We start from the raw sequence: 17957 nt of genomic DNA, 5'->3' as shown, positions 1-17957 counted from the left end.
CACCAGTAGCTGGGAAGGTGAACTGCTCTGGTACGACAGACCTGCTCGTCTGACTCCAAGTATCTGACTCGCTGCAGGACATTATACAGCTAAATGAACTGGAAACAGGCCAATTGCCTATGTGTATGAAGGACAATGGATTAGCCCAAGTTGGAGATTTACCATGGAACATGGCAACATCACCTATTCTTTTGTCTTCTGCAAGAAGGATGTAAACAGAGAAGCCTTTTGTCTACATTTACATCATGAACACTTGAGGTTTTGAGCCAAGAAGATCAAAACACCTTGATCCAATTTCCTTTACAAAGCTTTTTCTGCGGTGACAACAGGACAGGAGAAGAGTTGTAAATGCAGATAATTCACAAGTTGACTCTAACCCCCACAGGATGCCTACAGTGAGAAGATTTGGGGGGTTGATAGGAGTCATAAAGAAGGGTGTTGACTTGCTGCAGCTTTGAAGTTAGCTGAGAGCCACATGGACAAACAATGAAGTCAACTGATGCATTTAAATACCTATGTCTATATACAGTTGGATTGTAGTGACACATGATTTTTGAGAATGATGATTCTTCTTGTTTGACCTTTGACATTCAGTTGTTTACTTGAAGAAATACATAATGAATTGCACGACAGGATTAGATCCGCCACAAGGCTGGATAGCTTGGTTACCGTCTGGTCCTTGGTGGCATCTTCTTTTGAAAATATTAATTCCTGTTTTTGAACTGTTGACATTGATTTGCTTATGTACAGGATGTAGTTTACTGTGTATGAATGAAATCTATACTGACACTGTCCAAACAAAGGGTGCATAAGTTGAAATTTAAGAACAATGACAAAAAGGAGGGAAATGTTAAGTCTAATTGTTGAATGTTGCCATTGTGTTTCTTAAATTTGTACAGTCTTAGTTTAAGCAGTAGGATCAAAGCCATTCCTTTGATTCTGATCACCTCTCCAGCCACTCTGTGCTGGGGGAGGTTTTATTGTAGATACATCCTATCTGAAAGATCTGTTTCTTTTGATGTAAGCTTCCTGGGTTTATGACCCTTTGGTCAGCAGGAGGTCTCACACACACACACACACACACACACACACACACACACACACACACACACACACACACACACACTCAGTGTATACATTTACATACAGTGCCTTGTCTTTGTAACCAAAGGGGGGTTGCAAGGGGAGGTGCTTTGTAAACTATTGTTTGAAGTTTGTCAATAAAAGGCAGCGAGAGGAGGCCACCATTTTGGGGTTCTTTGTCGTGCTGGACACAGACGAGGCCTCCCTTGTGCAAGTAATGGATCGATCGACTGTCTTGTTTTCTTCATGATGAATAAGTCTCTAGAATTAGCGGGGTTTGTGGAAACACAGACCCAACATAATGCCTCAGGACACATATATGATTGGCTGGGAAGCCGTGCAGGCCCTGATTTGAAAATTTGAATTTCTCAGTCCTCACAGAGGATTGGCTGCCTGGGGACCTGGCAGAAATATATAGAAATACTATGATTAAGCATAAATACTACATTTAGTAGAAATACTATGTTTTAGCACAAATACTATAAAAAGCAGAAATACTATAATTTAGCAGAAATACTATATTAAGCACAAATCCTATAAAAAGCAGAAATACTATATCAGGCACAAATCCTGTAAAAAGCAGAAATAGTATGATTAAGCATAAATACTACATTTAGTAGAAATATTATGTTTTAGCACAAATCCTATAAAAAGCAGAAATACTGTACTGTGATTTAGTAGAAAAACTATAATTAATCAGAAATACTATATTTTGCACAAATCTTATAAAATAGTAGAAATACTATGATTTAGCAGAATAGTAATAACTTACAAAATTACAAATATGGAGGCATATTGAAACACAAATGCACAGAGGGACACACAAACACAGGCTCTAATCCAGTCAACCAGTCTAACTATATTCAATTTAAATCCTACAATGACATGCTGCCAAATAAGGGCAGGGTCCTCTCTCTCCCACTAAACACACACACACACACACACACACACACACACACACACACACACACACACACACACACACACACACACACAGAGGGAGAGAGCTGCCGAATTTAAATCCACCAATCAGAGTAGCTGTTTACGTTTTCCCGCCAAAACAGGTGCATCTTTTTACACACGCAGCACAGAGAGGCACAGGATTATTGCAGCCTATTTCTCATAGTGACGACTCCCCTCAAACAAATGACCGTAATTTCCTAACCGTAGGGGCTAGAGCGGTCATTCTTACACCGTTTTGTTCAGAAGAGATGGGGGAATCTTCCAGTGTTAACAATTTATCATTAAAATATGAATTTTTAGAGATATATGACATGGATGACTTGTTGACTTAGAAGCCACGAATTCCCCAATATGCAAAATTTGAATGCCTGGAGCCCACATACATGATTGGCTGGCTGGGAAGCTGTGCAGGCCCTGATTTGTGGATTTGAATTCCTCAGCCCTCAGATATGATTGGCTGGCTTAGAAGCCATGAAGGCCCCAATATGCAAATTTGAATGCCTCAGGACACATATATGATTGGCTGGGAAGCCGTGCAGGCCCTGATTTGAAAATTTGAATGTCTAAGTCCTCACAGAGGATTGGCTGCCTGGGGACCTGGCAGAAATATATAGAAATACTATGATTAAGCATAAATACTACATTTAGTAGAAATACTATGTTTTAGCACAAATACTATAAAAAGCAGAAATACTATAATTTAGCAGAAATACTATATTAAGCACAAATCCTATAAAAAACAGACATACTATATCAGGCACAAATCCTATAAAAAGCAGAAATAGTATGATTAAGCATAAATACTACATTTAGTAGAAATATTATGTTTTAGCACAAATCCTATAAAAAGCAGAAATACTGTACTGTGATATAGTAGAAAAACTACAATTAATCAGAAATACTATATTTTGCACAAATCTTATAAAATAGCAGAAATACTATGATTTAGCAGAATAGTAATAACTTACAAAATTACAAATATGGAGGCATATTGAAACACAAATGCATAGAGGGACACACAAACACAGGCTCTAATCCAGTCAACCAGTCTAACTATATTCAATTTAAATCCTACAATGACATGCTGCCAAATAAGGGCAGGGTCCTCTCTCTCCCACTAAACACACACACACACACACACACACACACACACACACACACACACACAGAGGGAGAGAGCTGCCGAATTTAAATCCACCAATCAGAGTGGCTGTTTACGTTTTCCCGCCAAAACATGTGCATCTTTTTACACACGCAGCACAGAGAGGCACAGGATCATTGCAGCCTATTTCTCATAGTGACGACTCCCCTCAAACAAATGACCATAATTTCCTAACCGTAGGGGCTAGAGCGGTCATTCTTACACCGTTTTGTTCAGAAGAGATGGGGGAATCTTCCAGTGTTAACAATTTATCATTAAAATATGAATTATTAAAGATATTTGACTTGTAATGCACCATAACTGAGTAGAGCGAAGCAAAAACTGCCTTGACTTGCCCTCAAACAATGCTTTCTAACTCAAAATCTATTTGGAGTATCGATATCATTCTTTCACCGTAAGAGACAGCAGGCTTTGGTGAACAATCATGGAAATTTTCAGGTCTCTGTGGAAATCCAACAAAAAGTTATGAGGAGAGAAAAAAGTGGTTCATTTCCAGAGTTTGAAATCTGAAGAAATCTGAGCGAGGGACAAATTTCCTACCCTCAAACAAACATAATTCATGGCCAAATGGTAATAGGTGAGAAAACAATTCTTGAATTGTGAGCGTCAGGAGTGTCTGAAGATATACCAGGACAAGCCTCATGTCTTAACTTTGCTTCGTTAAGGAGATATGACGATTCGAATATGCCTCTCATTACAGAAATCCAGCGATGATTTTGAACAAACTCTCCATTGACTTTGTATGGAGAGTTTTCTGACCTTGTGTTGGTCTGAGGAGATTTGCCAAAATTCTATAAATCCCACAACAATGATAGTGACATTTTCTGAAAGCCAGCAAAAATACCTACGTTTTGATGTATAATTTGTGGAAGTTGAGTGAAAATTGAGCAAGTAGCAAGAAGTTGTTCGGACATGAAGTGAAAATTGCAAAACCTTCAGTGACACACTGGAAGCCAAGAGCATAGCAACCATAACAACGCATGTATTTTGTGAAAAATCACAATTGTGCAACTCAAAACTTTAAGAGGCATAAAAGTAAAATGGTAAAACATTTGAAAAAGCTGAATCATACATGAATAGCCCAATAATTTGTGAACATTTTAAAGTTTGAATGGTTGTTCTAGGTGAAAGTATGAGGAAGTAGTTAAGTTTCAAAAACAAGCAAAATTTAGCAGAATTTTGGAAGTTTCCCATTCATTTCAATGGGACAAATTAAAGGAAAAAAGCTTAATATTTGAAAAAGTATAATAGCAAAAAAATAGCAAAAGTCATAGCGATCATTAGCAGAAATAGCAGAATAGTTTAAAATTTGAACGGTGAAAATCGGCTGAAAATTGTGGAAGTAGTTAAGTGCCAAAAAGTGTACGGAAGCAACTGGAACTAGAAAAATTTGCATTTCCTGCGAAAATGCAGTGTGGATGCTTTAAAGCTGAAGCTGTATGCAAAAAGTAGCTGAAAAAGCTGAAAAGTTGCAGAAATTGTAAAAACTTTGCAGAAGCAAAAGAACTTTGCTAAAATGGAATAACTTAGCAGAACTGCAATATCTTAGAGGAAACATAATACTTGGCAGAAATACAATAGCATAGCAGAACTTAGCAGAAATATTGTAACTTACCAGAAACATAACTTCTCAAAAATACAAGAATTTAGGAGAAATAGTATAAGATAACAGAAAGAATATATTTAGACAAAAATACTTAAGCATTACAGAAACACTATGATTTAGAAAAATAGTACAACATAGCAGAAATACTGTGATTTACCAGAGACACTGTGATGAACTATGAATATTGTAATTTTAAATTAAGACTATGTTTTAGCACAAATATTATAATTTGGCAGAAATACTATGATACAGCACAAATACTCTGGTTTAGCACAAATATTATAACATAGCAGAAATACAATTATATAGCAGAAATGCTATATTTAGAAAGAAAAATATAATATAGTAGAAATAGTATGATTGAGCAGAAATACTACAATATGGCATAATAACAATGATTTAGCAGAAATACTATGATTGAGCAGAAGTACTAAGAATTAGTAAAAGTACTTTGATTTAACAGAAATACAATTATGGAGGAGTAATACTTTAAAATGGGAGAAATATTGATACACACACACACATACACAGAGCCTAAAGGTAAGAGTATTTGTGCCATGGAGTGTTAAGAATGTGAGGTCCATATTAGAAAAGCTGGTAAAATCATAAAAGTTTGCAGAATTGTAATAAATGATGAATATGAATTACTGGTCTGTGACAGTGTATTAATTTGTAGGGAAAAAAACATGTTGACCAAGGTGGAATCGAACCCACGATCTTTGGCTTGCAGACCCGTGTCATTACCAACTGCGCCACTGGGAAAGAGAGGAGCCGTTTTGAAAAACAGGGTGATGAGCAGTCAGAATTAGATCCCGGTGAGAGGCGAAAAACGCCGTTTTTTGGAGTTACAAAACGTTGTGTAACTCAAAAACTAGGTGGACTAGAGGCATAATTCTTGTACTGGGTGAATCAGCGGACTTTGGTGTACTTTGACTGCGATTTTCATTGCTCTTTGTACAACCGTCGCTGAGATATGACGAGAGAGGAAACGGAAGACCTCAGACATGATTGGCTGGCTGGGAAGCCGTGCAGGCCCTGATATGTGATATGTGTCTGAGTCCGCACAGAGGATTGGCTGCCTGGCAGAAATATATAGAAATAGTATGATTAAGCATAAATACTACATTTAGCAGAAATAGTATATTAAGCACAAATCCTATAAAAAGCAGAAATAGTATATTAAGCACAAATCCTATAAAAAGCAGAAATACTATATTAAGCACAAATCCTATTAAAAGCAGAAATAGTATATTAAGCACAAATCTTATAAAATAGCAGAAATAGTATGATTTAGCACAATAGTAATAAGTTAAACAGAAAAATTGGAAAAGCAAAATGGACAGCTGAAGAAATGCTGAACATGCTGAGGGTCCCTCAAATATACTTGTTAAATGAAAAAAATCAGCAAAAAAATCTATAACAGCCACACAATCAGAAATATGTACACATAAGGAAACACACATGCACAGAGAGACACACACACAAGATCCAATTCAGTCAACCAGTCTAAATATATTGAATTTGAATCTGAGAATGAGATCATCCCATTAAAAGGCCTTCTCTCTCTCTCTCTCTCTCTCTTTCTCTCTCTCTCTCTCTCTCTGTCACACACACACACACACTGCTGAATTTGAATCCACCAATCAGAGAGCCTGTGCACTTTTTCCCGCCAAAACAGGTGCATCTATTTACACACGCAGCACAGAGAGACACAGGATTATCCGGTTGTTCAGTCTGACGTCACTAGCCGTGTCTGGGTCTAAACTCCGCTGCAGGTCCATATATCAAACGATCACTATGGCATTACTGTGAGTTGAAAAACTGTCTAAAGTCTTTCATCTTTAATAAAATGATCAGCGTTCTGCTCTACCAGGTGTAACAATTGAGTTTAACATCCAGGCATCCATGAAAATAGAATTTATGACATTTAACGGAGTTAGAAGTTAGCAGGGAGTTAGCTCGCTAGCTTCTATCTAAATACAATATAGCATGTCCTGACTGCGGGGTTTTGGAAACAAATTAAAACGTACAGCTCTGTTATCACTTCCAACATAAATGAAGACAGAAAGCTAAACAGCAGTGACGTTTGTAGGGTTACTGAAGTTTGGCTAGCTGGTATATAATGATGTGCTACGTGACCGCTAGCGACACAGCTATGTTAGCATAATATAAACAAGCTAACTTTTTTTCCACTTGATAAAAGTTACCGTGAGTGTTCTCGGTGGTCAGGAACAAATGTAATTGCATGGCAGGATGCTGTAAACGGACCAAACTTCAGCCAGGAGAACAACTGAGATAATCCATCCACAATACGAGGTTAGTCATTCATATACTGCTGCATGGGCTGGGCTGTAGTTACATCCTAAGGTTTTAAAAACTGAGCTTAAATAAATGATTAGCGGTAATAAAAGCCGAGGGAGGTCAACAGTGATCGCTGACTGTTTTAGGAGCTTTTTGAGATCAAATAGAAGAAAATACATAACATTAAACATGTTAACAACACAAATGCCATATTAAACGCAGACTACTTTAGACCCGGAAGTAGGATTCGTCGCGTCATCACTGAACAACCGGATTGCAGTCTATTTCTCATAATGACGACTCCCCTCAAACAAATGACCATAATTTCCTAACCGTAGGGGCTAGAGCGGTCATTCTTACACCGTTTTGTTCAGAAGAGATGGGGGGATCTTCAAGTGTTGACAATTTATCATTAAAATATGAATTTTTAGAGATATATGACATGGATGACTTGTTGACTTAGAAGCCACGAATTCCCCAATATGCAAATTTGAATGCCTCAGACCACATATATGATTGGCTGGCTGGGAAGCCGTGCAGGCTCTGATTTGTGGATTTGAATTCCTCAGCCCTCAGATATGATTGGCTGGCTTAGAAGCCATGAAGGCCCCAATATGCAAATTTGAATGCCTCAGGACACATATATGATTGGCTGGGAAGCCGTGCAGGCCCTGATTTGAAAATTTGAATGTCTCAGTCCTCACAGAGGATTGGCTGCCTGGGGACCTGGCAGAAATATATAGAAATACTATGATTAAGCATAAATACTACATTTAGTAGAAATACAATGTTTTAGCACAAATACTATAAAAAGCAGAAATACTATAATTTAGCAGAAATACTACATTAAGCACAAATCCTATAAAAAGCAGAAATAGTATGATTAAGCATAAACACTACATTTAGTAGAAATACTATGTTTTAGCAAAAATCCTATAAAAAGCAGAAATAGTATGATTAAGCATAAATACTACATTTAGTAGAAATACTATGTTTTAGCACAAATAGTATAAAGAGCATAAATACTGTAATTTAGCAGAAATACTATATTAGGCACAAATTCTATGAAAAGCAGAAATAGTATGATTAAGCATAAATACTACATTTAGTAGAAATACTATGTTTTAGCACAAATCCTATAAAAAGCAGAAATACTGTACTATGATTTAGTAGAAAAACTATAAATAATCAGAAATACTATATTTGGCAGAAATACTATATTTTGCACAAATCTTATAAAATAGCAGAAATAGTATGATTTAGCACAATAGTAATAAGTTAAACAGAAAAATTGGAAAAGCAAAATGGACAGCTGAAAAAATGCTGAACATGCTGAGGGTCCCTCAAATATACTTGTTAAATGAAAAAATCAGCAAAAAGATGCACAGGGAGAGAGAAGTAAGTTTCTAGGTCAGCCTGGGAGCTGCTGAATTTGAATCCACCAATCAGAGAGCCTGTGTACTTTTTCCTGCCAAAACAGGTGCATCTATTTACACACGCAGCACAGAGAGGCACAGGATTATTGCAGCCTATTTCTCATAATGACGACTCCCCTCAAACAAATGACCATAATTTCCTAACCATAGGGGCTAGAGCGGTCATTCTTACACCGTTTTGTTCAGAAGAGATGGGGGAATCTTCCAGTGTTGACAATTTATCATTAAAATGTGAATTATTAAAGATATTTGACTTCTAGTGCACCATAACTGAGTAGAGCGAAGCAAAAACTGGCTTGACTTGCCCTCAAACAACGCTTTGTAACTCGAAATCTATTTGGAGTATCGATATCATTCTTTCACCGTAAGAGACAGCAGGCTTTGGTGAACAATCATGGAAATTTTCAGGTCTCTGTGGAAATCCAACAAAAAGTTATGATGAGAGAAAAAAGTGGTTCATTTCCAGGGTTTGAAATTTGAAGAAATCTGAGCGACGGACGAATTTCCTACCCTCAAACAAGTCCAACTCATTTCAGAACGGTAATACGTGAGAAAGAAATTCTTGAATTGTGAGCGTCACGAGTGTCTGAAGATATACCGGGACAAGCCTCATGTCTTAACTTTGCTTCGTTAAGGAGATATGACGATTCGAATATGCCTCTCATTACAGAAATGCAGCGGTGATTTTGAACAAACTCTCCATTGACTTTATATGGAGAGTTTTTCGACATTGTGTTGGTCTGAGGAGATTTGCGAAAGTTCTATGAATACCACAACAATGATAGTGACATTTTCTGAAACCCAGCAAAAATACCTATGTTTTGATTTATAATTTGTGGAAGTTGAGTGAAGATTGAGCAAGTAGCAAGAAGTTGTTCGGACATGAAGAGAAGACTGCAAAACCTTCAGTGGCGCACTGGAAGCCAAGTGCATAGCAACCATAACAACGCATGTATTTTGTGAAAAATCACAATTTTGCAACTGAAAACTTTAAGAGGCATAAAGGTAAAACGGTAAAAGATTTGAAAAAGCTGAATCATACCTGAATAGCCCAATAATTTGAGAACATTTTAAAGTTTGAATGGTTGTTCTACGTGAAAATATGAGGAAGTAGTTAAGTTTCAGAAACAAGCAAATTTTAGCAGAATTGCAGAAGTTTCCCATTCATTTCAATGGGACAAATTAAGCTTAATATTTTAAAAAGTATAATAGTGAAAAATACCAAAAGACATAGCAGGAATTAGCAGAAATAGCAGAATATTTTAAAATTTGAACGGTGAAAATCGGCTGAAAATTGTGGAAGTAGTTAAGTGCCAAAAAGTGTACGGAAGTCCCAAGAGGAACTCAATAGTGTGGATGCTTAAAGCATCCACACAATAATAAAGTATAAAGAATAAAGAGAAACAGGAACTCAATAGTGTGGATGCTTAAAGCATCCACACAATAATAAATAATAATAAATCCAAATCCAAGCAATAGTAATAAGTGTGCCTTTTGGCATAGGCAAACTTAATTAAAGGCCTTCCTCATCTTTTTAAGTGGGAGAATTTGCACAATTGGTGCTGATTAAATACTTTTTTGCCCCACTGTAGGTGTTTCTCTTGATAGTGCCCTAAACTTTGAAATACTTAACAACAATATTAGTTGGTCATCATATTTCCAGCTAATAATATTAGTTATCATCAGTGTTGGGTAAGTTACTTTAAATTAGTAACTTAGTTACATTACTAGTTCTATCAAAAGTAACTCAGTTACTTCAAGTTACTCCTTACTTTCAGAGTAACTACTTACTAGGGAAAGTAACTTTGGTTTTACTCAGAATTCTCTTGTTAATGTGTTGCTTCCGTAACTGGATACCCAGCAAGATTTCCAGTCTTCTAGCTTGCTTACTTGCCACAAGTGCACTGTGCCACCTACCAATAGAAAGGAAAAAATAATGTGCACATTTCCACGAGATAAATCCCACGCCTGATTCTATCCTAGCCTGCTTTTTACATCCAACACAAAAACTGCAGTCGTGGTACTTTCTATTGTACTCAGAACTTGGAAATTCTTCCTTCTGAATAGGAAGATGTAGGTAACACCAGACTGCAGATGAGCTGCATACAGGGCTGGACTGGGACAAAAAAATCATCCCGGACATTTTGACTAGAGACCGGCCCACCATAATAGGAAAAATCATAAAGCCTTTGAATGAAAACAACCACTGTTGTGACAGTGATGTACACTGTTCTGATGGTCTATATGTATCAATCTATCAACTGTTTGTTGCAAGACTCAGATAATTATTTTTTTAAAAGTGAGACATTTTAAATGAGACTAAGAAAGTATTTCCTTGTGCCCCCCTTTCCCTTTTAATGCCCTACATGGACCCCTGGCAACACTTTGCTAGACCCGCCCCTGCACAGTTACCAGCTGTCAGCTACCTAAAAAAGGATCCTGGTGTTATTTGTCTCTCAGAAACAGTTCATAACTTCCCTGCAACTCATTCATGTTAACTAAAAGGTAAACCTGTTTCTCCATCACCTGCTCAGCTCTGATGATTCAGTAAGAACATCTCCTGGTTTCATCTTCATGTTTCCCTCTCACCACATATCCAAACCGACATCATGACCAGCAGGTTTACAGCTGTGGCTCCAGCAAACATCAGCTGATACTAGAAATTAATATTAAATAAATTCTAACAACAGCTGATCAAGCTTAAACGTGCTGCTGTTGTTTAGCGCGACATCCGCTGGTTTCCTCTTTCTGGCGCAAAGTGGGCGATAAACAAACAAGAGAGAAAAGCCGATCAGCTGATCATTGATCAGTTTCATGATTGAAGTAGAAACAGGAGAGGGAGGGTGAGAGGATGAGAGAAGAAGAGGCAGCTGTGCATCGTAAACACAGAATAACTCCAGCTTTGTGTCTTTTTCATTGTAGCTGAAGTCCGGGACAAACTGTGTTCCTTTTCACCTCAATACGAAACGCGTAATATTTTCTCTGAATACGAGACGATTCCGTTTTTTACGGGACGGTTGGAAACTCTAATAATTAACCTTATGAACAAAATAAAGTTCAACATCATTAACTTCATAGCACCCACCCAGCTGTATAAAAACTCCGTCATGCTAGCTAGCACGCAGTACGAAAAAGTCAGCATAACGAAAATTAACTCCACCTAAACTTGGTTCATATCTGACCCAGATGTACTGCAGGTTATAACTTCTTACCTGAAGTTCAGTTCACCTGACACTCTCGGACCAGCGGCCGCTTCGGGTCTCTCCTCTTGCCTCCCTTTTCCTTCATCCACCTGCTGGCTTCCACCACTTGCTAATGTTATTGAATCTGTGGAAGGTCCGTGATACCAACCACGGGAAGTAACGAATAACGAGCCTATCTAAATCCCAGTAACGACTAACGCGTTCCCGGTTTTGGCATAATAACTAGTTACCGTGCTCGTTACCACAATAATAACGTAGTTACTGTAACGCGTTACTTAATAACGCGTTAGTCCCAACACTGGTTATCATTCCCCACAGCTAACAATACTGCTATTCTTGTACAAGCTCTGGTTATATTCCGTATGGATTATTATAGTTTATCCTTTCTAGATTACCACACAAGTCTCTCCATAGACTTCTGCCAGTGCAAAATTCAGCTGCTTGTTTCATTAATGGAACCCATTACTACTGCCCTTCAATCACTTCACTGGCTTCCTTTGAAATATCACATGGATTTTAGATTCTGGTTCTTATTCAAAGACTCTCCATAAATTGTGTTGAAAGACACTTCTAAATAAGTTGTTTTTTTTTATTCCATTTATTATTTTTGGCCTGCTGAGGTGCCAAAGAGTATGGCTTGCTTTATTTCTAAAATTCTGAGACGTGATATTTGCCAATCTATTTGCAGTTTAGTGGAGACACAAATCTGACCAAAACATTCTGTTCAAATGAAAGCTCACTCTACCATCTGAGCCCGAACCCAGCATGGAGATGACTGTGAACAGAATAGATGTAAAAGTAGTTGTTGTACATGTACAGACCATAAATATGTAGTCCAGGTGTGTTTGATGCTGCTGGGCAGACTGACCACTGGGAACCTCTGAGCTCTGCTGGTCCACTCTGTGGAGGAACCATGAAGGATTACAGGGAGTGCAGAATTATTAGGCAAGTTGTATTTTTGAGGAATAATTTTATTATTGAACAACAACCATGTTCTCAATGAACCCAAAAAACTCATTAATATCAAAGCTGAATGTTTTCAGAAGTAGTTTTTAGTTTGTTTTTAGTTTTAGCTATTTTAGGGGGATATCTGTGTGTGCAGGTGACTATTACTGTGCATAATTATTAGGCAACTTAACAAAAAACAAATATATACCCATTTCAATTATTTATTTTTACCAGTGAAACCAATATAACATCTCCACATTCACAAATATACATTTCTGACATTCAAAAACAAAACAAAAAAAATCAGCAACCAATATAGCCACCTTTCTTTGCAAGGACACTCAAAAGCCTGCCATCCATGGATTCTGTCAGTGTTTTGATCTGTTCACCATCAACATTGCGTGCAGCAGCAACCACAGCCTCCCAGACACTGTTCAGAGAGGTGTACTGTTTTCCCTCCTTGTAAATCTCACATTTGATGATGGACCACAGGTTCTCAATGGGGTTCAGATCAGGTGAACAAGGAGGCCATGTCATTAGTTTTTCTTCTTTTATACCCTTTCTTGCCAGCCACGCTGTGGAGTACTTGGACGCATGTGATGGAGCATTGTCCTGCATGAAAATCATGTTTTTCTTGAAGGATGCAGACTTCTTCCTGTACCACTGCTTGAAGAAGGTGTCTTCCAGAAACTGGCAGTAGGACTGGGAGTTGAGCTTGACTTCATCCTCAACCTGAAAAGGCCCCACAAGCTCATCTTTGATGATACCAGCCCAAACCAGTACTCCACCTCCACCTTGCTGGCGTCTGAGTCGGACTGGAGCTCTCTGCCCTTTACCAATCCAGCCAAGGGCCCATCCATCTGGCCCATCAAGACTCACTCTCATTTCATCAGTCCATAAAACCTTAGAAAAACCAGTCTTGAGATACACTCAACAAAAATATAAAAGCAACACCTTTGTTACTGCTCCCATTCCCCATGGGATGGACGTAGAGACCTAAAATTCATTCCAGATACACAATATAACCATCCCTCCCAAACAGTGGTCACAAACCAGTCCAAATGTGTGGTAGTGGGCACATCTGCCATATTGAGATAATCCATCCCACCTCACAGGTGTGCCACATCAGGATGCTGATCTGACATCATGAGTAGTGCACAGGTGTACCTCAGACATGCCCACAACAAAAGGCCACCCTGGAATGTGCAGTTTTTTGCGCTATTGGGGGTCTGGGGACCCAGAACCGGTCAGTATCTGGTGTGACCACCATTTGCCTCCTGCAGTGCAACACATCGTCGCATGGAGTGTATCTGTCACGGTCCTGGGTCTCCTGACCCAGCGTTTTTAGTTCTTTGTGATGTTTGTATTATTTTACTTGTGTGAGTTATTCTATGGCTTCTAGTTTTGATCCCTTGCCCTTCATGTTTCTCTGTGTCCCCTCTGTTCTGTGTAAGTCTATGTCTGCATGTTTGAGTTTCTTGTTTTCTGTCACTCTGCATTGTGCATTATGTTCTCATGGTTGGTCTTTTGTTACTCCCTCTAGTCTAGTCTCCTGTGTTCCCAGCTGAGTATTTCCCTGTGTATTTTGGTTCTTAGACCTCTGCCTTATGGTTATGTCTCTGTGTTTCTAAGTTACTGTCTCCACTGTGTGAAGTTTGCGTCTCTGTGTGATACTTCCTGTTTTACTTTGATGGTCTGTGTCTTATGTGAATGCGTCCTGCTTTGCTTGTCTCATCAGTCCTGATTCCTCCCAGCTATGCTCTCCTTCTGTGTCTAATTCTCCTCGTTACTCCCCAGTGTATTTAAACCCTGTGTTTCTCTGAGTCAGTGTCGCGTCGTCCCTCATGCTGTGTGGATCTCCCTGTGAGATCTTAGTTTGTTGTTTCCCAGTTTAGTTTAGTTTGTATGTTTGTCCTACCAGCAAATAAAGCTGTGGTTTTTGAGTTCATCCCCTGAGTCTGTGAGTCTTGCATTTTGGGTCCACATCTCCTGCCTGCCGCACAGCGATTCATGACACTATCAGATTGTCAATTGTGGCCTGTGGAATGTTGGTCCACTCCACTTCAATGGCTGTGCGAGGTTGTTGGATATTCGTGGGAACTGGTACACGCTGTCGCTGTCAAGCACATCCCGAACATGCTCAATGGGTGACATGTCCGGTGAGTATGCTGGCCATGCAAGAACTGGGACATTCTCAGCTGCCATCTGCCCTGAACAATGTGAACCATGATTCATCCGTGAAGCGCACACCTCTCCAACGTGCCAGACGCCATCGAATGTGAGCATTTGCCCACACAAGTCTGTTACGGCGACGAGCTGGAGTCAGGTCAAGACCCCGATGAGGATGACGGGCATGCAGTTGAGCGTCCCTGAGATGGTTTCTGACAGTTTGTGCAGAAATTGTTTGGTTGTGCAAACCAATTTTTCCAGCAGCTGTCTGGGTGGCTGGTCTCAGACGATCTTGGAGGTGAACCTGCTGGATGTGGAGGTCCTGGGCTGGTGTGGTTACACGAGGTCTGCGGTTGTGAGGCCGGTTGGATGTGCTGCCATATTCTCTGAAACGCCTGTGGAGACGGCTTATGGTTGAGAAATGAACATTCAATGCACGGGCGACAGATCTGGTTGACATTCCTGCTGTCAGCATGCCAATTGCACGCTCCCTCATTGCTTGTGGCATCTGTGGCATTTTGCTGTGAGACAAAACTGCACATTCCAGGGTGGCCTTTTGTTGTGGGCAGTCTGAGGTACACCTGTGCACTACTCATGATGTCAGATCAGCATCCTGATGTGGCACACCTGTGAGGTGGGATGGATTATCTCAATATGGCAGATGTGCCCACTACCACACATTTGGACTGATTTGTGACCACTGTTTGGGAGGGATGGTTATATTGTGTATCTGGAATGAATTTTAGGTCTCTACGTCCATCCCATGGGGAATGGGAGCAGTAACAAAGGTGTTGCGTTTATATTTTTGTTGAGTGTATTTCTTGGCCCAGTCTTGACGTTTCAGCTTGTGTGTCTTGTTCAGTGGTGGTCGTCTTTCAGCCTTTCTTACCTTGGCCATGTCTCTGAGTATTGCACACCTTGTGCTTTTGGGCACTCCAGTGATGTTGCAGCTCTGAAATATGGCCAAACTGGTGGCAAGTGGCATCTTGGCAGTTGCACGCTTGACTTTTCTCAGTTCATGGGCAGTTATTTGGCGCCTTGGTTTTTCCACACGCTTCTTGCGACCCTGTTGACTATTTTGAATGAAACACTTGATTGTTCGATGATCACGCTTCAGAAGCTTTGCAATTTTGAGACTGCTGCATCCCTCTGCAAGATATCTCACTATTTTTGACTTTTCTGAGCCTGTCAAGTCCTTCTTTTGACCCATTTTGCCAAAGGAAAGGACGTTGCCTAATAATTATGCACACCTGATATAGGGTGTTGATGTCATTAGACCACACCCCTTCTCATTACAGAGATGCACATCACCTAATATGCTTAATTGGTAGTAGGCTTTCGAGCCTATACAGCTTGGAGTAAGACAACATGCATGAAGAGGATGATGTGGGCAAAATACTAATTTGCCTAATAATTCTGCACTCCCTGTAGATCAACACAGGATAAAGATCCAGGAGTTTCTGCTCAAATAACTTCATCTGAATCAAGTTTGTCAAGCTTTGAACTCTTAGATTGTGAAAATGTGGGTCATTTTTAGTAAGTTTATGGACGTCCTTTCAGTGGTGATGTCAGGGATGATTTTAAAGAAGCTCATTAAACTGAACCATCAGCAGATCACTGCTCCAAAACCAGAACATGATCCGAGGTCTCCCTCCACCACCAGAAAACCAGCTTTACTAACGTGGTAGATCAGTGTAGTACAGATCAATAACTGATGAGTCATTTGATCAAAATCACTGAGTGCTTCACATCTAACCCTTTGATGCTTCTGTAGACATTTTGCATATTTAATGAATGTCTGACAGTTTACATTCATTCTATGAATACAGTGGAAATGTTGTGTTATAGTCTCCATGTTTTTTCCAGCATCATAAATTCTTAAGTTCAGAAAATTAGATTCTTTCTTCACAGCTGAAAAACAACAACATTTATTCTCTATTGAGATCTGCATCGTCCACTCCAAAGGTCACAATCTGAAGGTAACATCTGGTTTTGTTCCCTGTGATTAAATCTGAGCATCAGTATGGTGGGATTTATCCACTACACACACACCACTGTGGTTCAGTGTTGTTCTGATGGAGTAACAGCAGCCAGTATGATCCAGGCTTTAGCTGCTGGGTCTCTGTGTGACCTCTCAGACTGTTTAACAGATCAGACACAAAGAGAATCAGAGCAGCTCTGTTCTTTAAAGACAAACATGAACCCACTCAGGTCACACTTTCCCCACTGATATGAGCATCACTGTCCTCAAACAGCAAATGACCAAGTCTAACATTTGGATCTTTTCTCTTTCATTGTTTTCTTTTTAATGGATCTTTGTAACAATCTGAGGATGTTTCAGGTCATATTTATCCAGGAAACACAAACATGTAAAGGAGTCATCACAGCTCCCTGACCTCGTTGCTCCAGGTTCACCACTGAAGTGTGGAGGATTTAGACCTTTGGACCCGTCACTCCTCACAGACGGACAGCTGGACCCTGCAGACTCTGCTCTGTCCTCCTCTTCCTCCATCATCATCTTCAATCAGTCTGAGAGGTAAACCACAAACACTCAGTGAGTTCACATTAACAGGAGTAACTGAGTTACAGTCGTTGACCTCTGACCGGTGTGGAGATCAGGGAAATTATTTTACTGCTATTGTTAATAATCATCATCATTACCATTGCATGAATAATACAGTTTACAGCATTGATATTGCATTAAGATGATTAAACATTTTGGTACCCAATTAGCCTTTATTACAGGTGCAGTTATAACCACTTTAAACTGTTTAGTTGAATCTATAATCTTAAATGCTTTTGAATGCTTTTTATAATCTTAAGTGTGTATGGGCTGATTCTGTTGATTCTGAGTACACTCTGTGCAAAGTCAGAGTGACAGGAAACTGCAGGTTTGCAGAGCGTGCTTTTGCAGAAGTGAAACTGAAAGCAGTGTCTAAGTGCAGGTTCTTCTGATGAGCTGTTTGGAAGAGGCTATGTGAATAACTAGGTTATTGTGTGGATGCCTTAATTGGCATCCACACTATTGAGTTCCTGTTTCTCTTTATTCTTTATTGTGTGGATGCCTTAATAGGCATCCACACTAT

The 17957-nt window shown here is 39.3% G+C and overlaps 1 protein-coding gene across 1 annotated transcript in view; it reads right to left on the bottom strand.

Moving 5' to 3' along the window:
* Positions 1-12650, bottom strand: part of LOC146577272 (protein NLRC3-like) — a 100126-nt gene extending 87476 nt beyond the window's left edge. The window contains exon 1 of the mRNA XM_085252827.1: positions 12576-12650. Within this exon, the coding sequence (XP_085108953.1) occupies positions 12576-12578 (3 nt within the window). The 5' untranslated portion in view covers positions 12579-12650. The remainder of the gene's footprint in view (positions 1-12575) is intronic.
* Positions 12651-17957: the final 5307 nt, after the last annotated feature.

The sequence above is a fragment of the Mchenga conophoros genome, linkage group LG3, assembly GCF_057382185.1.
Source record: "Mchenga conophoros isolate Kocher_MC1m ecotype Shallow Benthic linkage group LG3, M_conophoros_male_GT1.1, whole genome shotgun sequence".
NCBI classification, from domain to species: Eukaryota; Metazoa; Chordata; class Actinopteri; order Cichliformes; family Cichlidae; genus Mchenga; species Mchenga conophoros.
The sequence above is the reverse complement of the archived record's forward strand: the minus strand, read 5'-3'. Positions and strand labels throughout refer to the sequence as shown.